Genomic DNA, 25,637 nt, shown 5'->3' with positions numbered 1-25,637 from the left:
CCAGCCTTGGCCCCTGCCTTGCTGGCTCAGCCACTGCCCAGTCTACCTGCCTACTTGGCCTCAATAACATATAGCTTCTGCAGAGGCGAGGGCTACCACACCCTTCCCGGCCCAGCCCCAGCAGCTATGGTCTGGCCATGGCCAAGTCTCCATCTTTTTGAGACCCTATGTGACTATCAGCACAAGTTTCTATATTGGTATTCTCTGCCCCAATCCCAAAGAGTATCAGATTTTCAATGCTGGATCCCATGATATAAGGCAACATAGTATAAAGAGAAGATCAGAAAAGTGAGAGTAAATAATGGAAAGCTGGAATAAATAATGGACTCTAACACCCACACACACACCCTCTGCTATGAGACCTTGAGCAAGACATTTCCATTCTCTGGACCAGTTTTCCCCAAGGTAGGTTTGGACCTGGATCTAGAGGCTCCTTCCTGCCCCTGTTGGCCTGTAAGAGGCAACTTGGCAATGTGAAGCAAGGAGAGACCCTGAGTCCCATTGCCAGTTTGCCATCTTGGATCTCTCACTAATATCTGAATCTTAATTTCCTCAAATGTCAGCGGGAGGGGAACAACACCCCTTCTTCATGGGGTGATATTGGGGCCCTAGTGGGGTAATCTGTACAAAACACTGTGTATAAGCCTACTTCTTCAAGGAGCAACTGAAGGTTCTTGTGCCAGAGCCAGGATCCGGATGCCCCCTCCCTACCCATGGGCCTTGCGCAAGACAGCAAAGCAGAAGAATTCTACTTTTTTTCCTGGGTAGCTAGAGATGACATTAGACCTGCCTAGGGCCCAGAAGAATCTCAAACTAATTAGCCTCGGAAAGGCAGGTAGTTCTATACAGTGTTCTGCGTCACTTTATTGGGTACCCTCTGTCTTTCCCAGGGGGTGGTTCTCTATCTTGGCTCATCTCATCTCAATGAATTCTGCCCCTTGGCCCTTTGGGAGAGTCAGCTGGGCCAGCTGGGCTTAGCTGCAGCCAGCCGTGTAGCCAGATGTGAACAGCTGCCTGAGTGCATGGCTCAGAGGAACCAGCAAACAAATTTTGGTCTTGTATTCTGTTAGCTTCCGAGTCCCTTTGAAAAGGGGAAAGGGCTCGTGGTCCTGAACAAACTCTTAGTCTGGGGTTCATAGTTTTCAGGAGATGCAGGGACTCCTAAAGATATATGCAAAATCATATGTGCTTGTGTATTTTCCTAGGGTGGCAGGAGGGGAGAATAGAGCTGTCATCATATTCTCAAATAAGGCCTCTTCCAGAAGTGGTTAAAAACCCAAGGGTAGATCCCTTTTGTTCCTCCATCACATTCATCTCTGGACTGGGGTTCCCTGCCCATAACATTGGAGGCTCACCCCAACCCAGGTCCCAATTTTCCAGTCTCTGGAGATGAGGGCAGAGGACCAAGGAGCTTTGGGCTTTTTGTTGAGATGCACCAGGACCCTTGGGGAAGCAAAAGGGCTGTTCTCTGGGAAATGGTAACTGACCCCATCCCTGGCCCTCAGCACCTGCTCTGGCATTCCCTCCTTGGAATCCTGGTGGCCTGGTCGTCTGCCCTTGCAGGCTATGGGAGATACCTCTGGAGCTCTCTCTTTCACCCTAGCCTGGAAATAAGGTGTCTGAGGAGCCTGGGGCGGGGTGGCTGCGGCTCTTGGAAGATGAGCTCATGCCTGAGGTAGGCAGGAATGAGGCTTACATGCTATGCTCTTCTAAAACATGTTTCCCTGGGCAGGGCGGGCGCCTGGCAGCCTCCGAGGCTTGTGCCAGAGGAAACTGGCATAGATGTGGCTGTAGGCAAACAGCCTGCATGTGTAGCGTCCTTTTCCTCTGCTTCCTCCAATGACCAGTCCAGGCCTAGGAGCTTTAAACTGGGCTGGAGGTAAGGGAGAGCCTGATCTTGTAGAATAAGCATTGAAAGGGGCTTGGTCAGAGCTGAACAACGCAGGAAGATGTCTGTTGCCACAGGAGGAATTGAGATTAGAAGACATGAATGCCCAAAGGGTTCAAATATGGAAAAAAGACTAAGGAGCCAGGAGAGGGAAAAGAAATTAGAAAAACAGCCTTGTTCTTTTTTTATCGGAGGCTTGGGCCAAGGCCTCTTTCTCCTGTCCCCGCTCATTCTCTCGCTTTCTTCATTTTTCTTTAGCTTGTTGCTCTGGTTCTAGGGCTGAGTCACCCGAGGGGAGGGGGTCTGGGGGGGCAGCGTAAGGAGAAATAGGGGGAGGACAGAAGGCTGCAGTTTCAGCTACCACAGGAGCAGCCTCTGGGGAGATGGCTAATTTAGGCAGCAGGATGGGCACAGAGCTGGGATGCAGGCATCTGAGAGCTGCCCACCCTGCCCCCTGGGCTCTGAGCTGGAGTGGGCCCCCACCACATGCTGCTTCCTGGCCTGCCATGGAAGGGAAACCTGAGGAGTACGGTGTGGAGGCCTGCTGGCCTGCATGCTGGCCCCTCTGGCCCCTCCAAGGTAATGGAAGTCTTCCCACTTGGAGTCACCCCAGAGCCTCCCTCAGATGAGGAGTCTGGGAAGTTGGATCTTACAGGCTGCTTCTCTGAGCATCACTTCACTCCAGTGCCACCCTTTCTCTTTGGGGTGAACCAACCTAGTAGTGCCTTGAATGCTTCTGGGCCCCATTCCCCAGCCTCCTCCTATTCTACTGCTTTCTACTCTGCTGTTCTATTAGCTTAGAACTGCCTGGGAAGAGTGAAGGCGCAGGGGTGAGAAAGTGCTTTCCTGGAACTCGGAGTTCAGGAGGTTCCCCAGGGGCCTGGAGAGGCTTTCAGGCTGGAGCCTAAAGGAGAGGGTGGGGAGGCAGCTGTTTGAAAGCCCTTGAGAGGCCATTTTACTTATCCCCCTACCTGCGGGAGGGGCTCCCGGCTCCCGGCTCCCGGCTCCCGGCTCCCGGCTCCCGGCTCCCCGCTCCCCGCTCCCGGCTCTCGGCTCCCCAAGCCCAGCCTGACTCCAGGAGAGGAGAGGTCCAGTCTCCTTTTTTTCTTGCGTCAAGAACTGGACAAAGCCTCCCATCTAGCCTCTTCCTGACTGCTGCTGAGAGGGTGGGCTCAGGGGTGGTCTGGGAGGGGTCAGCTTGTGGGCTCTGATCTGGACCAGACCCAAAGCAGGCAGCAGAGGTGCTCATTTGCATTATTTTACATTTCATTTGCATACCAGTAAGGTCTCTCCCACTTTAGGCTGTGGCTGGAGGAAGCTGGACCTGACCCTCTGCACACCCAGCTTCCCCACTCTGCATACCCACTCCCAGTCCTCTGGCTATAGACCCGTTGGATCCGGGCTGAGAGCCAGAGGGCCTTAAAGGGCCGCTAAGCAAGCCAAGTAGGAGCTAAAAATACTCTGGGTGGGTGGGGAGGGGTGCTCCCTGTGGAATCTCTGAGGAGGGAAGGACCTGGGATGTGGGGCTGGGATTAGGGCACTGGCCCTGCCCACTGTCCATCGATGGGCACAAGTCTGGTGCTGGTTAAGGGCCAAGGGTGTATAGATGGTAAGGGGATTTATTTCAATCCAGTTGCCATTCATGCCCAGCTCTGCCTGCTCAGTACCCCGGGGGAGGCTAAGAAGAGGGGTCCTTCAGCTCACTCTCTCTGACATAAGCAGGCTAGGAGGCGTGGCCACTCTGCTCCTCAGCCACCTCCTGCCTCCACAACTTGGGCTGGGCAGCAGTGGGAACAGCAACATTTCCATTGCATTGCAAGCCCTGGAATGCAACCTGCACTGCTCCTCACCCACTAACGCTTGGACCCACCCTTTCAAAATCATTGTAGCCAACCCCCAGCCTCCTCCACCTCCAGCCAAATCTGAGCTCCCACCCTAGAATGACTAACTACCAATCCCCTCCCCCACTTTAATGATTGCCTGGTATCCTTAGGCCACGGAAGTGCTGCTTATATCCCATCCTCTGCTCCTTCTAAACCACTGAGCTAATCTGCTATTTGCCCTCTGCTCCAGGTTCCCTCACCTGGTTGGGTAGAAATTCCTGGGTGCTTGGAGGGAGGCCTGCGGGAGTGGCAGGGCTGGTCCTGGTGCCACCAATAAATCAGAACAACAGTGCTCATGTTAGCAATGGCTTCACAGTGAGAATGCCCTTTCAAGAACAAACCCATTTGTTCCCCCCAAAACCCTGGAGTTTGATGGGACAGCTGCTGTCCCCGTTTTACAGATGACACACTCACAGCTCAGAGAGGGAAAGGAAATTGCCCCTTGAGGCAGAACAAACCTTAGAATCAGGCCCTTAGGCTCCCAGGCTGAGATACTCCTTTCCCAGGGCTGTGACTTCTCACTCTCACCTGTCAGGCATGCCAGGGGCCGATGTCCACGGGTGGTTAGGCAGCAGACTCACCAGGCACCCTCCCCAGCCCAGACAGAAGGTGACTAACTGGGCCTGCCTGTCACATTGGCTCCCTGCCAGCCTTCCTGCCGCACTCCTAGCGCTGCTCTGCTCACAGAAGCTGCACCCCTACCCCCCAGGAGCACTTCCCCAGGGTGAGGTCTGAGCTGAGATAGGAGGTACAGGCAGAGGTCCCACCTCTTTCCTGGCTCCCCCAGGCAGTGCATTCCTGACCTCCGGTGGGCGGAGGCATCCCAGGCCCCAGCAGGCCCAGGCCCCGCCCTGCTCTCTCTGAAAACCCTCACTCCCAGGTCCCAGGTGAGAGCACAGGTGGGGCTTTGCTGTGCACTTCCAGACTCTGGCAGGGAGCCCAGAGCCTGAGTTCTGAGCCGGAAGCCTCAGGGTGATAGCGTTGCTGGGCCAGATGGAGGGGTGCCTCCAAGATGCCTGCCACCCAGGACCCCGTGTCCATAAGGATCAAGGAGGCGGTCCTGACAGAGTGTCCAAAGGCTGCAGGGAGATGATGTGGGGAGGGCAAGGGGTGGTAGAGCTAGGTTCTCAAACTGGGGTGTACGATATTTGGGATTAAATATGAAAGTTCCAGGGCTCCACCACTAGATTCAATTCACATGGCCTGTAATGGGCTGAGGAATTTGTCTTTTTAACAAATATCCCAGGGATTTCTGCTAGTGGTCCAAGGACTGTCTTTTCAGATCCTTGTTCAAGGCTGATGACCTCCCTCCCTTGCCTCTAACCCCCTCTCTGGTATGGAACGGGTTATCAGGACAGTAAACCCTTGCAGGGACTTACAGTCGGTGTCCCTAAAAATGGGTTCTGGGCAAACTTGGGGCAAGGTGATAGTCTTAATCTATCCCCACCCTCATGCCCACCCACCAAGAACTCTGCCCTGGGACTATACTGTCCAGAGGTCAGGTACCCCGCCCCCATCTACCACACCTGGTTTTCCTGGCTCAAGGTGGTGAGGTGAGGTGGGGCATAGACATCACCTAGGTCATTTAAGGGCCCTGCTGACCCCAGCTCCCCCAGCTCTGGCTTGGGGGCCCCCCTGTCACCTCCTGCCCATTCTTCAATGCTGGCCCCTGGATCTAAGTACTCAGATGGCTTAGAGAGGAAGGATCCAGGCCTCCCACAACACATCCTGACCCCCACCTTTCACATGTCATCCCTTGGGCCTTCCAGAAGTTGGACACTATGCTCTGGATTCTTGCTCTCTTGTGGTCTATCTTCATCTCAAAGCCAAAACATTCCTTCCAAAACCCAGGTCTGACCACTTCGCTCCCTTGCTAGAAGTCTTCCCTTGGCTGCCCTCCCCGCCCTGCCCTCTTGTCCCTTCCCGTGCTCCGGGCCTCCAGCTGTACGGAGGGCCTTGCAGATCCCCAAGTCACCTGCTTGCCCGTGCTTCCTGGCCCTCGCACATACTGTGCCCCTGCTGGAAGTGCCCTTCTACACCTGGTGAGCCCTGGTCATCACCCTCAGACTCAGCCTGGGTCCCTGACTGCTCCCCACACCGAATCTGGGCTGGTTTGCTCCCTGCTTTCCTCTCACGAGTCACTTACCGAGATGTCTGTCTTGCCTGCCTTCCCCCACACTCCTAGAGGGCAGGGGCTGGGATCCATTCATCTTCCAAACCCAGAGCCTGGCACAAAGCCTGGCACATACCAGATATTGAACAGCAAGCTGTTTGAAGTGGGCTTTGGGGAGTCTGAGCCTGGGTCCACCTACCTCCTTGCCCCCCAGGCTTCTGGCTGGTGCCCCCCGGGACCTCGCTGTTCCTGATGGCTATACCAACCGGACTGGTGCTGTTTACCTGTGCCCACTCACTGCCCACAAGAATGACTGTCAGCGGATGGACATCACAGAGAAAAGTGAGGGAAAGTTGCTGGGGATCAGTGTGGGGTCAGAAGCCTGGTGGAGTGGGTAGCACAGGGAGAATGACCTGCAGGAGCTATTAGGCTTGCCTGGGCAGTTTCTAGTCACTTCCTCTCCAGCTGGCAAGAGGGAGGCCTGAAGGAGAGTGGGACCATAGGGATTCACGGAGTTTAGACTGTCAGTGGGCTGAAAAAAGGGTGTAGGAGAGCTGCCATGCTGGAGTGGAGGGTCCATGAGGGACCATCCCCTGCCCACTGGAGGCACTCTGTACTGGGAGGATGGGGTGCCCCGGCTTATGGCCCCTCCCATGCCCACAGGTGACCCTGACCATCACATTATTGAGGACATGTGGCTTGGGGTGACTGTGGCCAGCCAGGGCCCTGCGGGCAGAGTCCTGGTAAGTGGGCACTGGCTGTCAGCTCTCCCTCTGCAGCCATCTCCATCTCCCAGGAGCTGAGGAAGCAGAGGGCTGCAGAAGGGTCCTCAGTGCATGAGCTGAAACCTTGCAAACATCGCTGATGCTGTATTTGTATAGTATATGTCGCTAGGGGGGGGGGGTCCCTTGATCCTACACTGATGGCATTGGTGGAGGGGGGAGGTCTGGCGCTGTCCCAAGGCTGGGCATGGCCTGGGTCCTGTCTGAATCACCCACTTCCTCCCTCCCCCCTCCCCCATCCCCCGGGGTGCAAAGGACTTCGTGGGAACAAGCTGAGGGAACTGCTAGAAGGAAAGGGCAGAGAGGGCCTGGGGCACTGTGAGCCCAGCGCACTCCCTCTTGGGAGGCTGGCTGGCGGAAGAGGTGCAGCCCTGCTGACCCCAGCTCACCCGCTGGGTTTAGGAGCCACTCTCTGCTATTAGCTGTCACCCCCTGTCTGCATTCTTCACTGCTAGCCCCCAGGGGGAGGTTCTCAATTTCTGAATCCCAGACAGACAATTATTTTCATTTTTAAATTGATGTGAAATTTACATATAGCAAAATATACAAATTTTACGTTTCAATGAGTTTTGACAAATAATACACCTGTGTAACCAACAGCCATTAAAGAAATAGCATATTTACACCACCCGAGAAAGCGTGCCCCCTTCCAATCAATCATCACTCCCGTAATCATCACTGTTATGATTTGTGTCACCTTTGAACATTGCTTTAAGTTCTGAGTTTACATCTATTCACTGAAACACCTTTTCTGGCCTCCTGTTATGCATGGTGTGGGTCTGGGATTTCATTTAAGGTAGTTCTAGATCCTGGGTGCTCCAGCAGTTGTCCGCTTACCCATCTGTTCATTCAACAAATTTTAAGTGAGCACCCACTGTGTGCCCCATACTTTGCTAGCACTAGAAACTTGGCAGTGGCTGAGGACACACTCAGGCTGCTGCTAATGGAGCTCACAGCTGGAAGGGGCATAAAAAGCAAGCAAACAAGAGCTGGGCCTAGTTTGGGGTTTTACCTGGCCCCTGGCTATTTTACAAACATCCAATTCTGATTGATTTGCCCAGTAACTATTTTTCGAGCACCTCCAGTGCCAGGAGAAGCTGTGAGAGGCGGAGAAGCCTTGTGCTTAAGAACTCAGACTCCAGAGCCCAAGAGTCTTGGTCTGAACGGTCTCTGTCTCTCTAGATGTGAGCTATTAGTCAGACTTCTTTCTCTGTGTCTCAATTTCCTTATCTCAAATGAGGAAAATAATGGTTCCTATTCTGGTTGTTAGGAGGCTTAAAAGGGTTAATGTGTGAAGAGCTTAGACTCCTGCCTGGCACACAGTATGCGCTCACTAAGTGTTAGTTGCTGCTATCATTGTTATCTTAATGGTGTTTTCACCAAGAGGGCAGCAGAGAAGCAGGTTTCCTAAACTGGTCTGTATCCTGCTCCTGTTAGACCCAAGAACCTGGACCCCACATTCCCTCATCCTCTCCCCTTTTTGTTTTGCCACACTGCTCTCAAATCTTGTACCTTCTTGGCCTTCCAAAAAGTATTTCCAGAGTATTCAGAGCAGATTTCTGAATTCTGGAAGGACATGGAGGTCCAGGCATCACTGTGGAAAGAAAGAAAAGCCTGGAGAGCTCTTTCAACTCCTCTCCCACAAAGCCAGAGGTACACAGGGCCAAGGAGACAGCTGGCCTGGGTTCCTGCTGCAGGGTCAGGCTCTGAGTGTTGCGGTGGGGGGGGTTCCCCAGGTCTGTGCCCACCGCTACACCCAGGTGCTGTGGTCAGGTGTGGAGGACCAGCGGCGCATGGTGGGCAAGTGCTACGTGCGGGGCAACGACCTACAGTTGGACCCCACTGATGACTGGCAGACCTACCACAACGAGATGTGTAATAGCAACACCAACTACCTGCAGACAGGCATGTGCCAGCTGGGCACCAGCGGCGGCTTCACCCAGAACACCGTGTACTTCGGTGCTCCTGGTGCCTACAACTGGAAAGGTAGGGACCTTTGGGGATGGGGAGGACCTGCGACTACCCACTCCCACTTAACCCCTGGGACAGTCAGTTCAGACCCTCCATGCTAGAGGGCAGAAGACACAGGACCCCCTTTGCCAATATTAGGAACCATCAAGACCGCTACTATATTAAAGTACCTACTATATGCCAGAGGCTTTAAGCATATTACCTTCATTAATTTTAAGATACTCTTATGAGGCAAATACTATACCCATTTTACAGAATATTGAGCCTCAGAGAAGTAGTAAATCACCCAAGGTTAATAGTTAAGTTATGAAATCTGAACTGGAATGCAGATCCATCTGATCCCACTTTAACCATTTAAGAACTTTTAATACAAAACATGCTCAAAGAGTAAAAGCCCCCCTCCTCTCCCACCCACCTTCCTGGTTCCATCTCCAGTGTGTATTGCTAAGTCTCCTGGGCTCCTCCATCCAGACCTATTTTAGAATATATAGGTACCCTTAAAAACATATATGCAGAAACAAAATCCCTGCTGTTCTGCTTCTTTCTCTTTTATCAATAAATTGGACATTTTTCATGTCCAGTGTATGTCACTACATATAGGGCAATCTTTTAGGGGGGCTGCAGAGTATTTCTTGTTAGACGGTAGTTGCACACTTGTACCTACCATGCTGTACACTGCCTCTCAAGTGTCTGGTGGCTCACAACCCCACCATCTCTGCCTCCCTACCATATAGGCTGCTGTAACAGTGACCCCTCTCCCCTTACTGCACCCTTATGGCAGAATCAATAGGCAATGGGAACCCCGAATCTCCTGCTCTTGACTAAGAGGTAGCCCAGGGCATAGATACAGCTCTGGGCTCTCCTGAGGCCAAGGCCTCTGCTGGTTTCTCTGGTCCTGCCCGCCACCCCCTGGGCCTTTAGGACCTTGGCAGGAGACAGGTACTGTCCAGCAGCATCGCCACGGAGTAGGGGTCAGGTAGGCAGCCCGAGGTTAGGGGCAGAACCAGTAGGAAATAATGACATGGAGTCTGGCCTCAGTGTCCAGACTGGGAGAAATGTCATCTTGTATCCAGGAGTCTGGATGACTGGCTTCCAGCCCTGTCTCTACAACTTGCTCCTCATCCCTGAGCCTCACTTTTCTCATTTGCAAAATGGGGTTGTCATTCTCCTAGAATTGTTAATAACCTCCCAGAATTGTTAAAGAGGAAATGATTTACAAATGGAAAAGTGCTCACAAATAAAAGGGGTTATTAGTATCTTTCGCTGGTTGGGGCTGGACATGGTGGAGGAAAGGAATGGTGATTTATACTCCCCATTTTCCCCTCCCCAAATCTTTGGGAAGGAAACAGCTACATGATTCAGCGGAAGGACTGGGATTTATCTGAATATAGCTATAAGGAACCAGAGAAACAAGGGAACCTCTACATTGGTGAGTCTGGTTGTGGGAGCTCATTGGGTGGTAGAGAAAGAAGGAGGCTTGGTCCCTGGCATGCTGGCCCTCCCACCTTTGGTGCCTGGTGGAAGAGTGAGGCCAGGGTACAATGTGAACAATGTGACTAGTGACATTTAATTCAACTAGCACACACTTTCTGAGTACCACCTGTATGCCAGTTCTGTTCTGAGCATCCCACGATGCAAAGTCCCCACCTCATGGAACTCACGGTCCAGTGTGTAGGCAGGACCGGGGACTGGGCATCCAGGGTCTACTTTCTTGCCCAATGTAGAGGAATAGAAAGTAATGGGGGGAGGCTGGGGGCTGGGTCAAGAGTATAAGGGGACAAAGTTTACTGGGCCTTGATTGACCACCTTCGCCCCACCCTAGGGTACACGGTGCAGGTAGGCAGCAACATCCTGCACCCCACGGACATCACCATTGTGACAGGGGCCCCACGGCACCAACATAAGGGCGCTGTCTTCTTGCTGAGCCAGGAGGCAGGTGGAGACCTGAGGAGGAAACAGGTGCTGGAGGGCACGCAGGTGGGCGCCTATTTTGGCAGCGCCATTGCCCTGGCAGACCTGAACAATGATGGGTGAGAATCCAGGGATGTTATCTGGGGCTGGGGAGAATGGCAAGGGGGCAGGCTTGCCCAAACCGGGGCAGAGAAATGCAGGTTTGAAATTATCATTTGTTTACATGCTGTTTGCAGGGATTTGCAAGTCAATTTTGTGTGTTGATTTGCAATCAGACTTTATGGAGATTCTGGGTATTTGCATATCAATTGCACAACATCTGCATCTCCTTGTCTATGCCTGTCATTTGCATGGCTGTAGTGGAGGTGGGCTGTTGGGATGTGATTGGTCTCTGCATGGTTTCTCTGTGACATGTGTTTTTGATTAGATGGGTCATGTTGGCATTTCCATGTCCTTCCAATGACCAGCGATGCCATTTCTACAGCTGTGTGCCCTGGCACTACACAAGATTTATGCTGCATACTGGGGACTGACCCCACACTCCTGTTTCCCCCTTCTTCTCTCCTGTGCAGGTGGCAAGACCTTCTGGTGGGTGCCCCCTACTACTTTGAGCGGAAAGAGGAGGTAGGGGGTGCCATCTATGTCTTCATGAATGAGGCGGGTGCCTCCTTCCCTGCTCTCCCTTCCCTCCTTCTTCACGGCCCCAGTCACTCCGCCTTTGGTTTCTCTGTGGCCAGCATTGGTGACATCAACCAGGATGGATTCCAGGGTATGAGCCAGCACTCCTGCCCCAGCACACCCACTGACTGAGTGCCAGCTGCATACCAGGCTTAACAGGGCCTGAAGAGGAGATGGGATGGGGCCCATGCCTGGGGAGCTCACAGGAGTACTTGAGAGAGGACATGCAGAGGGACCTACCAGAGACAAGCTTGGTGGACCTCCTGGAGGGGTGCACATACTGCTGGGCATTGAAGGCTGGGCTGAGTGCACAATGGAGGGGAACAGAAGGGGTGCAACATGAACATGAGATACTCACTGAATGTGCCCAAATCTAGTGGGTGTGGGGTGTTCGTATCAGAGATGAGGCTGGAGAAGTAGTGTGGGGATGGGGTGGATGCCATGAAAACGGGACAGAGGAACCAGGGCTCTAAATCTGAGTAATGATAGAGGGGTGTCCAGAGAAGGTTTTGGGGCCAGGGATGTGATAAGACAGCTTGGTACCTTAAAAGATGAATCTGGAGGGAGGTGTGGGATGGGTTTGGGAGAGCAAGGCTGGGAGCATTAACATCAAGAATGTAGTCTATCAAGTGTGGGATGTTAAGAGCTGGGACCAGGTGGGAGTCCCAGATATAGGAGATATCCCCAGCATTCTGTAGGACTTGGGGACCAGTCAGACCTGGGGCATCAGAGGGGGGCAGACCAAGAAGTTGAGCCTAGTTGCCATGGAAGCACCTGGCAATTCTGGAAGCCACTTCTCTGACAACCTCAATTTCCCAGAACATAGCTAAGAACCAAAAGGAAGGCAGAGGAGCCTCTAAAGAGCCAAAATAGGTACCAGAAAGTTTGGTTAACCAAGCCCAGGCATTTGCTGATAGAAGAGTTACCTGGTTTCCACTCAGAACCTACGTCTTCCTTTTCTAGCAAGGTTGGCTTTTCTGGTTGGTTACCTACGCCTTATCAGATCCAAGGCAGCAAACTAGAAAGAATCCAGTGAAGTTTAAGAAGATAATAAAACAGTTGAGTTTCGTTTGTGGAAATAATCGTTAAATTTTTAAAGTCTTGACATTTTAACAAGTTACAGTATTGTTGCTAAAATTCCAGCTGCTGATGTTAGACAGACATGGACTCTACTATCCTCTTCCCTACTCATTAACTCTGTGGCTTTGGGTTTTCTGAGTCTGGTTTCCTCATCTATAAAGTGGGGACAGCAGTACCTACCCCCAGTACTCTGGTGAGGATTAAATAAGATGAGTGTATGATGACTACCTGGCAAAAGTTACTCATGGGGAACACCTCCTTTTGTGACCCTGCTGGTAATCATCGTTAGGAGAACCAGGTGTCTGGAGGGGCAGCTAGTGGGGAAGCTGGAAGGTACTGTAATAAGGGAAAACAGACACCAGGTCGGCAGCCATAAATCTGGAGTTTAGGTCTGCTTGTGACATTATCTTGCTGTGTGACTTCAGGTAAGTCATTGCCTCTCCTGAACCTACTTTTCCACATTTAAAAGTAGGCAGTTAAGCTCACCATGATCCCAGTTTTAATACAGAATCACAGCGCTCTGGGCAGTGCCCGGCAGGATGAGGTCAATTCCAAGCTGGGCTCTGTGGCCTGGAGCACAGGGTTGGGGATATGTGGGGTCCTAGTACCTGGGGTGACCCCTCCTGCCTCTTTTCCCTAGACATTGCTGTGGGGGCTCCGTTTGATGGCTTGGGCAAAGTGTACATCTACCACAGCAGCTCCAGGGGACTCCTCAGACAGCCCCAGCAGGTATGGAAGGATAAGGGCAGAGGGGCCTCCCCTCCTTTCCCTCATCTACCTGCCCCCCACTATTCCCCCTTGGCCCCAATCCCAAGAGTTTACCCTAGAGCCTGTCCCCACTGCTTCCCCCTGCCCCCAGGTAGTCGATGGGGAGAAGCTGGGACTGCCTGGCTTGGCCACCTTCGGCTACTCCCTGAGCGGGCGGATGGACGTGGATGAGAACTTCTACCCGGACCTGCTGGTGGGGTCTCTGTCAGACCGCATCGTGCTGCTGCGGTGAGGCAGGGCGACAGTGGTTAGGGGCCTTTCTCTCCTCCAACTCTTTATGCATGGAGCCCCATCTCTGTCCACCTTTGGCACCAGGTCCACACAAGCCTGAACCCTGAACCCTGGCCTAGGCCTTTGCCTGGTCTGGGGCAGGCAGGAGGCACTGATGTCTGTGTGTTTTGTATATAGGGCACGGCCTGTCATCAACATCCTCCATAGGACCTTTGTGGCCCTGCCATCTGTGCTGGACCCTGCACTTTGCACAACCACCTCCTGGTGAGACTCCAGTTCCTGCTCTGCCCACCCACTCCTCCATCCCCATAGGCGGGCAGGACCCTGGCTCCCAAACCCCACCCCTGCCAATCCCTGATATCCCATCATTAGGAGGCTGATGCTGAGCTAAGCACTGCCTTCCCTACCTGACCTCATTAAAAAGCAAAATTCCTTGCAGGAGGTAATGGACAAATTGGGCAGCAGTAGGACATGATAGTTAGGAGAGGGAGCTCTGGATGGCCTGGTTCAAATCCCAACTGTGCCCACTGCAATGGTAGGAGTGGGCTCCAGGGAGTGAGGCCCCAGGTGAGGAGGGAAGAGGGACCCTTAAGCGGAGGGATGTGAGGAAAGAGACAGAGCCACTTTGGGCAAATTATTAATTTCTCTGAGTCTCAGATTCCTTGCCTATAAAACAAAGTTAATAATAATAACCAATTCATAGGGTTATTCTAATCAATATATACAAAAAGCTCTTAGCATGGTAGCCTCTACACCTTAAGTGCTCAAAATATGTTAGTTGCTAAGAGGGTGACAGTTGCTATGGTAATGACCTCAAGGTCTTTGTGTAAATGAGGATATTGAATCTATAGGCAAAGGGAGACAGAGTAGGGAAGCGTGGGGTTGTGGGGAAGGAAGGAGATCTGGACTGGTGATCCTGCACAAGTCTGGGCTGAGACACCAACTGACTAATGACTTCAGGCAACTTGTTCTGCTCTCAGGGCCTCAGTTTCCCCTTTGGTGACCTCTAACCCTGTTTTCTATGAGTGACTTTAATGGGAGTGGGGAAGGAAGGGGCCAGGGATACCCTAGACCAGCTTCATGGACTCCCCAGTTTGGCCCCTGCCTTTCCCTCTAAGGGCCCTGGTTTCCTCTTGCCCACTACAAAGGATGAGACCTAGGGCCAGGATATTTGGGTCGCATGGTGACCAGGTCCTCCTGTATCTCCCTGCCCCCAACAGTGTGCAGGTGGAGCTGTGCTTTGCTTACAACCAGAGTGCTGGGAACCCCAACTACAGGCGAAACATCAGTGAGTGTTGGCGTGCAGGGTGTGGGGGCCACACTGCCTGGGTCACTTGCTGATCACCCTATCCACCCCCAGCCCTGGCCTACACGTTGGAGGCCGACCGAGACCGTCGCCCACCCCGGCTTCGCTTTGCCCTCAGCCAGTCAGCTGTCTTCCATGGCTTCTTCTCCATGCCAGATATGCGCTGCCAGACGCTGGAACTGCTCCTGATGGTGAGGGAGGGGCAAAGGGTAGGACATGAGCTCCACAATCCCTGAGGAGGTAGAGTCCCCCAGGTAAGGGTGAGGGACTGGGGTCTCCCCAGAGACGGAGATGGGGGAGGTTGGCCTGGAAGGCCAAAGCCTGCAGAGGGTCTAGTGCACAGCACCCAGCATGGGGAGGAGAGACCCTCAAGTGGGCATAGGGTCAAAAGGCTCAACACCTCTGAAAAAGTGAGTGGTGTGAGTGTTGGCTCAGCTCACCTCGGGGGGGAAATGAGTGAGGGGCAAGCTCAGCCCCTCTGGGACATCAGGGTTGAAAGGGAGCACTCAACTTGGGGACCCCAGGGATAAAGGGAGGCTCACCCACCCTCCCCCAGGGAACTCTGAGGAGGAGGAGCCCCATCTCCTCGCTTGTGAATCAGGTGATACAGGAAAGGGGACAACTTGATGATTGAACAAAAGGGTTTTCAGGCCTACTGGGAGGAGCTTCAGGGTGGCAGGGGCCTCAGCGTCTCCTGGAGGTTCAGGATAGTGTGAGGATTCAAGTAGGCGGGGGTGGGTGGGGGAGCAAGCAATGTAGAGCTGGGCTTCGCTCATTCTCCTTACTCAGGACAACGTCCGCGACAAACTCCGTCCCATCATCATCTCCATGAACTACTCCTTACCTCTGCGGATGCCCGACAAGCCCCGGCTGGGCCTGAGGTCCCTCGATGCCTACCCGGTCCTCAACCAGGCGCAGGCGCTGGAGAACCACACCGAAGTGGGTGGGCCTGGGTCCGGGAGGGCCGTGGGGCGCGAGGGCGCCGTGCGTGGTGGTCCCTTCATGCCGCTGGCCACCCCCAGGTTCAGTTCCAGAAGGAGTGCGGGCAGGACAATAAGTGCGACAGCAATTTGCAGATGCAAGCGGCCTTCGAGTCTGAGCTGGGGCAGCGGCTGAGCAGGTGCGCTCAGGGCCGCCCCAATGGCCAAGGGTGGGGCGGAATATCCTTGGCTAACGGGACTGAGCGACGGAGCCCTACCGGTCAGGGAGGTCCCAGGGGCGGGGGAAGATCTGGGGGGAGGGGCCCCAGGAAGAGGCGAGTCTGAGGGGAGAAGCTAATTTAATTGGTCGGTAGGATGTGTAAGGCCTTTCTTCGTAGCCAGAAAAAGGGCTTTCTTCACCTAGTAGGCCGGAGAGGCGGGGCCTAGTTGATTTGGGGGGGGTCGTCGGGGCTTTGGGCTCAGGCCGGGGCTCCTCCCTCTCAGGCTCCAGTACAGCAGAGACGTCCGGAAACTGCTCCTGAGCATCAACGTGACCAACGCCCCCAGCCGGAAGCGGGCTGGGGAAGATGCCCACGAGGCCCTGCTTACCCTGGAGGTGCCCCCCGCCCTGCTGCTGTCCTCCGTGCGCCCCGTGAGTGCCCTTCGCCCAGCTTAGCCCAATTAGGGCTCCAGTGCTTGTTTGCATCCTCATATGCATTTCATTTACCTGTGCTGTCATTTGCCGGGTGTCCCACCCCAGTCCTTATGCGCTGGACCACCTCAAGTGACTGTAGCGTCTCGGCTGCTGGGGGAACCCATTTTCAAGCTTCTAGGGCTTCAGACCCTGTGCCACAGGGGAGGGGCAGGACAAGCCCTGCTCCGACCACTCAGACCCGATTCATCTTCTTTCCTCAGCCTGGAGCCTGCCAGGCCAACGAGACCATCGTTTGTGAGCTGGGGAACCCCTTCAAAAGGAACCAGAGGGTGAGCGCTAGCCACACCTTCCCAGCTCTGTAGCTCCCAGGCTGCTCATCTGATGAGCTCCTTATCCTGGGCGCTTCTCGGCTTCCCTGAAGCAAAGAATCAGGTTCGAGGGGTGGGGCAGGGAGAGACAATAGGGGTGGGGCAAGAGACCCAGAGACTGAGAAAAATGGGGCCACTAGGGAGCTGGGCACAAAGAACAGGTGGAGGTTAGGAAACCAATTTAGCCGAGCTCCTACTATGTGCCACATCCCAACCAAGCCCAACACTTGGCTGCCTTCATATGACACAATTATCACGATCTTCTGAGGAGGTAGGTGCTGTTTTACAGAAAGGAAACACAGGCATAGAAAATTTCCATAATTTGCTCAAGGCCACGTAGCTAAACTGTAGTGTAGATGTCATTGACAAGAAGGTGAGAAGGGAGCAAAGGATGGGGCTGGGATGGTGAGAGTGGAGACTGCTAGGGAGTAGAGGCCAGAGAACCAACACCCCAGGACAGTATTCAGCCCCTCTCCACCCTGCCTGGCCCCAAATGCCCCTCTTAGTCTCCCTGACCCTCATGGCAGATGGAGCTGCTCATCGCCTTCGAGGTCATCGGGGTGACCCTGCACACAAGGGAACTCCAGGTGCAGCTGCAGCTCTCCACGTAAGTGACCTGAAGCCTGCCCGTGTCGGGGTGGAGGTGTCCTGGGTCCTTCCCCAGTCCAGCCTCAGCCGACACAGCTCCTCCCCTCCCCCGTGCCTTCTCTCTCCAGGTCAAGTCACCAGGACAACCTGCAGCCCGTGACCCTGCCTCTGCTGGTGGACTACACACTCCAGGCCTCACTCAGCATGTAGGTACTGCCCCACACCAGTCGCCATGCCTGAGCTAGGGCCTCCCTGTCCTCAACATGTCTCTCAAGCTCCTCTGACTCACCTCTCTTCACCGGGCATCCTCAGGCCTCTGCTTCCCCTGTTCCTCCTCCCTTGACAACACTGATCACCATCACTCTTGTTATTACTGTTCCCCTTGCAAAAAGCAGGCGACAGTGGAGGACTGAGCAACCCTGGGGCTAAGGCACTGGTATGGCCCCACCATTTCAGCATGTGCATTGTGCTGTGAATTTTATATACACCATCTCCTTGATTTCTCCCAACAGCCCCATTATACAGCAACCATTCCTAACTTCACTTTACAGATGAGGAAACAGGCTCAGAGAGAATAAATGGCATGCTTGAGGCCATACAGCTAGGAAATGGCACAGCTGGAATCTATCTCAGGTCTGCCTGATGTCAAAGGAGCTGTGGCTAACCAACAGTGGTGCCCATCCCCTCTCCCAGGGCCCCTCCTGTCCCCTATGACTCCAGCATCTTTCTTACTCCTAGGGTGAGTCACCGGCTACAAAGCTTCTTTGGGGGGACAGTGGTGGGCGAGTCTGGCATGAAAACCGTGGAAGATGTGGGAAGCCCTCTCAAATATGAGTTCCAGGTAAGCAGGCCTCTGGGATCCTGGGCAGGGGACTCCTGCGAAGGGTGATGTGGGGTTTCTTTCTGGGCTTGGGGTCCAAGGGTGTGAGAGTTGAGGGTTGGTTGAGATGGAGGTGGTTTTCCAGGAGACAGTGGTCATGACACTCTTTGTGCCCACAGGTGGGCCCAGTGGGGGAAGGGCTGGCAGCCCTAGGGACCCTGGTCCTAGGGCTGGAGTGGCCCTATGAAGTCATCAATGGCAAGTGGCTGCTGTACCCCACGGAGATCACTGTCCGCGGCAATGGGACCTGGCCCTGCCGACCACCTGGAGACCTTGTCAACCCTCTTAATCTCACCCTCTCTGTAAGGACATCATCAGGGACTTTTCATTTGCATCTCATTTGCATTGCACCTCATTTGCGTGCTGCAAGGCAGAAAAGCCAATGTCTTCCCTTCCCCCACAGGCACACCTTTGGGAGCCTGCCTCTCCCTCTGCCCTTTATTTCTTCTCTCTCCACAGCTGCTCCCACTCCTTCCAGCAAATTTCTCTTCCCTCTTCAGGTCTCTGGGGACAGGCGGACATCTCCACAGCGCAGGCGACGACGGCTGGATCCAGGGGGAGACCAGGACCTCCCACCTGTCACCTTGGCTGCTGCCAAAAAAGCCAAGTCTGAGACCCAGCTGGTGAGTGGCCAGGATTAGAGAGGATGGTGCTTTGTCACAGGGAGGGTGGCCACCAGGGGACACATGAATCAAGGGAGATAGGTGCTACTCACCAGGAGACCCAGGTCTGATGAGGTGACGTGGCCCCACCCTCAGAGGCCCCCAGTCCTGCCCTTAGAGGACACCCCTCTGCCCTTGTCCTTGGGGAACAGACAATGCAGTGGACCAAAGGAAGAGACACTGGCTCTATTCCCAGGAGCCCCAATCTGCTGGGGGCAATATAGCTGCTCAAAGCCTTAGACATTAGGGCTGGGGAATGGGGTGAGGCAGGAAGACATGGGGAGTGCAGGGTGCCCTCTGGCGGAAGAGAAGGGAAACAGGCCTGGGAAGCAAATCGAGACAGCTGGGTAGAGAGGTAGGTAGTGGTCTCCGAGAGGGAGGGAGCTGGCATGAATAAAAACTCAGTGTAGAACAGGGTTGGGAAGTGGGTATTTAGCAGTGGGCCCCCTTCACAGGAGCAGGGGTCAGATTTCATGTTATCTGTAACCCTGGCATCTATATATTTGGCTTAAAGAATGTGCCTTAAATGGATAAGCATATATGTGTGGAGGGGGTGCATGAGTGCAGGGGTGAGGCCCCTTTGGGTCAGCCATGAGTGGGACAGAGCCAGGGAGGAGTCAAAAGTAAGGGATGAAGCATGGAGAATCTGGAGACCCAGACTGTGTCATGCCCCATGTTCCCTGCCCACCTCAGAGCTGTGGCAGCGACCGCACCCGCTGTGTGTGGCTGGAGTGCCCCATTCCTGATGCGCCCGTCATCACCAACGTGACAGTGCGGGCACGAGTGTGGAACAGCACTTTCATCGAGGTCGGTGTCTGGGTCTGAGGGCTTCATTGCCACCCACTCAGGTTGGGAGAACGACAGGGAGGGTGAGGCCATGATCACAGCAAGGACACGTGCGTGTGCATCAGTTAGCATCATGTTTTATGCATGACAGGTTGTGTACCTGTCACTGTGTATCTGTCAGGGTTAGTTTGTGTGTCTGTGTGTGGATATGACATAATATTTGTCTCCAGCTCAAATGACCTTCTCTCGTGTCAGTTATCCCCCACCCCGACTGCCTTTCCCGGTGCTATTCCTCCCGGCCCCCACTGAATGCCAGCTTCCCCTCTGTTACCTCTGCATGTAAACTCCTGTTCAGTCTTCAGGGTCTCCCTTAGACGTCTCACCACCTGTGAGGTCTTTTCTGATGTTTCCAGATGAAAATGACTCCTCCTTCTCTGGGCACCTACAGAACTTTCTCAGAAGCCACGCCTGTCACTTACCACTTAGCTACTCTGGGTTGCAGTTACTCGCCAGCCTGCTCACCACCTAAACCAAACTTTTTCTATGGTTGGTTAGATTATAAACTTTTCAGCTTTGTGGGCTGTACGGTTTCTGTTGCAACTACTCAACCCCACCATTGTAGCAGAAAACTGCCCCAGATAACATGTGAACAAATGGGTGTGGCCGTGTGCCGAAAATATTTACAAAAGCAGGTGATGGGCTGGATTTAGCCCACAGACCTGACCTAGATGGTGACCTTCATTGTGTCTGCGATCCCTCGCATCCATCACAGGACCTGATGCACAAGGGAATGAATGATGGTGCATTTGTGTGAGAGGCTTGGCTGTCACATCCTTTGGGGTGCTGCTTAAGGATGCTGTGTGGTGGGGATGCTTTGGGCCCAGAGGGAGGTTCAGAGGAGCTTCAGCAACTCCTTTGACATACCTCTTTCCCACCCTCAGGATTATAGAGACTTTGACCGAGTCAGGGTTGCCAGCTGGGCTACGCTGTTCCTCCGGACCAGCGTTCCGACCATCAACATGGAGAACAAGACTGTGCGGGTGAGTGAGTGTGCTAAGTGGCAGTCCCCGCCCAGGGTGTGGGGGCTCAGGGCAGCTCTTCAGAGTACTTTCATGCACTCTAGCTATGTGTGGCCCAATCTTGGCAGCACCTTGGAGTCCTCTGGAGGATTTCTGGTGTCTGGACTGTACCCTCGAGCAAGACATCTGTGTCTGTGGAGGTGGGACCCTGGTACTGGCATTACCCTGGTGATTCTAATGAGCAACCAGGGATGAGAAAACCTCTCCTTGAGTTTATTTGATCCTCACAACATCTCTGCAAAGATGTTCCATCTCTATGGAAACTTGAAAAAAAAAGGTTCCCAAACTTGATTCTGAGTTACATCTGGAAGAGTAAATATGACAGAATTGCTAATAATTTGTTGTGAAAAGGATATAAGTGGGCATATGTAAGAGATACACAGAGGAGATGAATGGAGGGTTGATTATATATGTAATGGTACATTTCCTAAAATAAACTAAGGAAGTGAAGGAAGGGCCAGAGAGACTAATGGAATGGAATATAAATTTATTTTATTTTACAGATAGCATTTATAATCAGGAAGGGAGATTATTAAGTAGTGTTCAGAGAACACATTTAGAAAGTAAAGACAAATCTCTGTCTCACACCATAAAAATATGTATGAGTTAGATTACATAAACAAATATAGGTAATAAAACCTAATGTGCCAGAGGAAAATTCAGAAAACAATTTAATAATGATCTTTAATTTTGGGGAAAGGGAGTTATTTTATTAAACCTAGAAATCACAAAGGAAAAATTTGATAAGTTAGACTATGAAATTTTAAATATACTGCAAAAGAGGTGGCCAGAAAACTGAAAGGGCAAATGATAAAGTGCTTTTTAAAAAACTTTATACCATATATTATATGCCAAGCATTGATACAAATTTTAATATGTAAAGATAAAGGGCAGCTTAAAGATAAATAGGCAGTGTACATCAGGTGAAATAGAAATGTTCAACTCAATAGTAAAGAAATAAAAATGACAGCAAGAAGAATTAAAGAATAATGCTGTCTGGTGCTGATGAGATAGAAGGAAATGCTACTGATGGGAGTATAAGTTGATGGATTCTTTTTGGAGATGAATTTGTCAAATGTTCATTAAAATTTTAAATGCATATTTCCTTCGATCTTGCACATGATAATATATCTTAAGGAGCTAATTGGACAAGAATGTGAACATAAATATATGGGGGGTATTTTAAAGCATTGTTTATACGGCATAAAATTGGAAACAATCTAGTATTTTTCAGTAGGCAATTGGTTCAATAAATTATGGTATATTTCCTATAATGACCATGCAGTCATCAAGAGATTAGGTTGATCTTTATTAATTGACATCAAAAGATGCTGATAGTAAGTGAAAAAGAAAGGTTGCAGAAGAAAGTATGTAGTACACATACATCTCATTCACGTGGAAGAAAAAAGTGTATGATATGTTTAACATATGCATTAAAAACATGGGAAAAGATTCACCACAATGTTGAAGATAGTTATTTCTAGGAAGTAAAATTACTGGGAGCCTTTAACTTTCTGTATATCATGTGTATTTTTAAAAGATAATCAAAATAATTATTAAGAAATCATGTATAGTCAGAAAAAATTTATATATATTCAAAAATATTATGAAATATAATTTTATATTATAAAAATATACAAGTATATAGATTATGTTAAGCATTAAAATGTAATATATTTATAGATAATATAAATATATATTTATCACCATTGTAGGGGAAGAAAAAGAATGATACTATATGTTATGCATTTTTTGCTTTTTTGTAAATATTTATGGAGTGCGTGCTGTATATCTTTCAAAGCAGTTTACTCATATTAAACATATTTAATCCTCCCTAGCAACCTTTGAAGTAGGTATTATTATCACAATCCCTGATTTACCAATGAACTACAGAGAGGTTAAGTGATTTGCCCAAGGTCACACAGCTAGTGAATAGCACAGCTGGGACTTGAACCCCCAGGTAGTCTGGTTCCAGAACTCATCTTTTGGCCACTTTGCTATCCTATGAGGCAAGCATTATGATCCCTTTAGCAGAGAGCATGAAATGGAGATTCAGAGAGGGAAAATTACTTGTCCAGGGTCACACAGCTCATTCAAAATAGAGCTGGTACCCAAGCCTGGATGTGTGGGTCACAAACCCAGGCTCCAGACTTGCCTGCCAGATCTGAGGCTGCTCCTTTGAAACCAGATTTGCACCCAGGGGAAACCAGAGGATGGATGAATTGCTGTTGAGAGTGGGCAAGCAGGAACTTTTTCCAGTCCCTGAGTGCCCCCTACTGGCAGTAAGTCAAACAGCGGGGGCCTGGGCCCAGCTGGGACAAGAAGAGCACGGGGCCTAAGGCAGCAGATGGGGCCTAAGGCAGCAGACGCAGGGCTGAGCTCCTTCTCACTCCCTGCAGTTCTCCGTGGACATTGACTCTGACCTCGTGGAGGAACTGCCAGCTGAGATTGAGCTGTGGCTGGTGCTTGTGGCTGTGAGTGCCGGGCTGCTGCTGCTGGGGCTGATCATCCTCCTGTTGTGGAAGGTTAGGACTCCAGCCACCACCTGGACTCGAGCTCCAGAACTTCCTGCCAGTGAACCCTCGCCAACTCTCCCTCCATCCCATGCCTCACTTCCATCCCACCTGCACCCTTCTGCCCTGTCCTCCAACCTTCTCCCCAGCTTCCAGTCTCACCCCCACCCCATCCTCACCTTACCCACTGGGATGCTCCTGCCTGGGTTAATCGGGTAGCCTGCAAGCTGTCAAGGGAAACACAGGCGCTCTGGCTTCTGGCCACACCACCAAGCTGGGGCTGGGGCCCAGGCATCCAGGCTCCCCAGCCCTAAGCCCAGTCCATGAGTGCTGCTGACGAGGCACCCCCAGCTCCCCCTGATGGCCCCTCCCCACCTCCTCCCCTCCGCAGTGCGGCTTCTTCAAGCGAGCCCGCACTCGCGCCCTGTATGAAGCTAAGAGACAGAAGGCGGAGATGAAGAGCCAGCCGTCAGAGACAGAGAGGCTGACCGACGACTACTGAGGGGGGCAGCCCCCTGCCCCCAGCCCACCCGGGTAACGCGGCCTCCGGGCCCTCTTCCCCAAGCCCCACAGCTGGCTCGGGCCTCTGACTCTGCCCTACTTGCTCCTCCTTTATGGGCCCTCTCTGCACTTCACTCTGTCCCCTGAACCACCCCAAAAAGCAGGCCACTCTGTGCCTCCCCTCCATGCCCTGGGAGAGCTCTAGGTGTCTGCTCTCACCAGCCTCCCTGCTGAGCCCTCAAGGGCTGAGGACCTCAACAGGGAGCCATGAAGTCCTCCCCATGGCCTCTTTGCTTCCTAAGGATTGGAAAAGGGTCAAGGCCAGGGCTAGGCCTCACTAAGCAAATTTCCAGAGTGATTCTACCCCTCCATTCCCACCTCCACGGAAGGAGGGGACTCATAGAGTCCTTCCTCTGGGGAACCAGCACTTTTCCTCCTGGGAGCCCCTCGGAGGTAAAAATCTGATCCCTCCCAACACTGTGGTCAGAGGAGACCACCACCCTTCTTGGCGATTCGGTCAGCAATCTCAGCGAGTGCTCCTGTCTCCATCTGCCTCCCCCTCCTCTCTGCTTTTCTCAACTCCTCCTCCAAGGCCTGGGGCGGGGAACCTCGTCCTTCCTGTCTCAGCTGGCGTGCATTTGGGCTGGGGTCCAGAGTGAGGACCTCTGGGCAGGGAAGGAAGGGGTTGGCACATCTTCCCACAGGCTCCAAAGCTGGATGCTGACACCCTTCTTCTCCCCCAACTCCAGTGTGACTTCTTTAAGCGGAGGCACTATTACCGGATCATGCCCAAGTACCATGCGGTGCGGATCCGGGAGGAGGAGCGCTACCCGCCTCCAGGGACTACCCTTCCCACCAAGAAGCACTGGGTGACCAGCTGGCAGACTCGGGACCGATACTACTGACATCCTCCCTGACCCCACCCCTGCTCCTCCAGTGCCCCTTCTATTTATCATAAGCTATGCCCCTGACAGTCCACAGGGGCCACTGCCTTTGGCTGGCACCAGCAGGCTCGGGCACACGCTCTTCTTAAAGCTCATGCATGGGCGCCTGGCCGTGGGCTTCTTCCCATGGGAGAGCTGGGGCCATGGACCTTGCAGTGCCAAGCACACCGCAGCCCTGTGCCTTGGACACATGGGTCTCACTGCTTGTGGACTGTGCTCATACACCATGATGGTGAATGGACATGAGTGTCCCAGCCTCTGCCTGCACCAAAACCAAGCCAAAAGGCCTCCAATGTGGGGACACCTCCCCCATTCACACTGGACCCATCTTGAGCCATAGTCACTGGACTGACTCTATTATTGAGATGAAAACTACTGACAGGGAGCACCCCACCAGGCCCCCAGCTGCAGCGCCAGAGAGCAGTGGGCCTGCCTGAGGCGCTCTGAGGAGGCGTTGGCAGGGCCTGGCATGCTCAGACCCAAGAGCAGAATGAACTGGAAAAAAAGTCCTCAGGATGGCTTTCTTCCACGGATCTTTGCAAAGCCTCTCTCCTCAGCCACAGCCCTCACTGGCAAGGGGTGAGCTGCAGGAACAAAGATGGACAAGCCACTTGACAGCCTGATCTTGCTGTGCTGGGAGTGCCCTGGGATCCCCAACAGAGGAGGGGACCAGTCCTGGGCCAAGGAGATGTTGGAAGGATACAGAGGAGATACCTCCTCTCACCCACCACTACCATCCCGGCCTCTGAAGGCCTGGAGAGACCCCCACAAGATCACAGAGAGAGCGACACTTGAATGTAGAAAAGGGAGGTAGCCCTGTCCCTGCCCCATTGGCCAGAACCCACTCTACCCCCACTGACCATGACTTGGGGACCTATAAGTGAGAGATTCTTGGCTATTGGCTTTCAGAGCCAACCTGGCTGTGCCGCCTCCCCCATGGGCTGAGTCCTGAAAACCTAGAAGTTGGGGCTGGTTCCAGAAAACCTCTCCTAACCCCTGCCTACTGGCAGGCCTCCCCCTCCGGTCCCTGCCCTTCCACGGTACTGTAGCAGGGGAGTGCCCTCCCCCCTCCTTGTGCCTTCTTTGTATATAGGCTTCTCACACAACCAATAAACAGCTTCCAGTTTGTA

The 25,637-nt window shown here is 52.8% G+C and overlaps 1 protein-coding gene across 1 annotated transcript in view; it reads left to right on the top strand.

Annotated features, from left to right (window-relative positions):
* ITGA3 (integrin subunit alpha 3) overlaps positions 1-25,637 on the top strand; it is a 27,569-nt gene extending 1,932 nt beyond the window's left edge. Inside the window, exons 3-27 of the mRNA XM_017642427.3 lie at positions 6,099-6,226; positions 6,548-6,627; positions 8,403-8,652; positions 9,980-10,066; positions 10,460-10,667; positions 11,121-11,317; positions 12,947-13,035; positions 13,166-13,302; positions 13,483-13,569; positions 14,526-14,593; positions 14,666-14,802; positions 15,401-15,550; positions 15,634-15,731; positions 16,036-16,183; positions 16,447-16,515; positions 17,082-17,161; positions 17,271-17,348; positions 17,881-17,983; positions 18,142-18,324; positions 18,523-18,645; positions 19,378-19,491; positions 20,412-20,510; positions 22,949-23,074; positions 23,454-23,596; positions 24,313-25,637. Of these exons, the coding sequence (XP_017497916.3) occupies positions 6,099-6,226; positions 6,548-6,627; positions 8,403-8,652; positions 9,980-10,066; positions 10,460-10,667; positions 11,121-11,317; positions 12,947-13,035; positions 13,166-13,302; positions 13,483-13,569; positions 14,526-14,593; positions 14,666-14,802; positions 15,401-15,550; positions 15,634-15,731; positions 16,036-16,183; positions 16,447-16,515; positions 17,082-17,161; positions 17,271-17,348; positions 17,881-17,983; positions 18,142-18,324; positions 18,523-18,645; positions 19,378-19,491; positions 20,412-20,510; positions 22,949-23,074; positions 23,454-23,564 (2,950 nt within the window). The 3' untranslated portion in view covers positions 23,565-23,596; positions 24,313-25,637. The remainder of the gene's footprint in view (positions 1-6,098; positions 6,227-6,547; positions 6,628-8,402; positions 8,653-9,979; positions 10,067-10,459; positions 10,668-11,120; positions 11,318-12,946; positions 13,036-13,165; positions 13,303-13,482; positions 13,570-14,525; positions 14,594-14,665; positions 14,803-15,400; positions 15,551-15,633; positions 15,732-16,035; positions 16,184-16,446; positions 16,516-17,081; positions 17,162-17,270; positions 17,349-17,880; positions 17,984-18,141; positions 18,325-18,522; positions 18,646-19,377; positions 19,492-20,411; positions 20,511-22,948; positions 23,075-23,453; positions 23,597-24,312) is intronic.

Source organism: Manis javanica, chromosome 4, assembly GCF_040802235.1.
Source record: "Manis javanica isolate MJ-LG chromosome 4, MJ_LKY, whole genome shotgun sequence".
Classification (NCBI taxonomy): domain Eukaryota; kingdom Metazoa; phylum Chordata; class Mammalia; order Pholidota; family Manidae; genus Manis; species Manis javanica.
The sequence above is the reverse complement of the archived record's forward strand: the minus strand, read 5'-3'. Positions and strand labels throughout refer to the sequence as shown.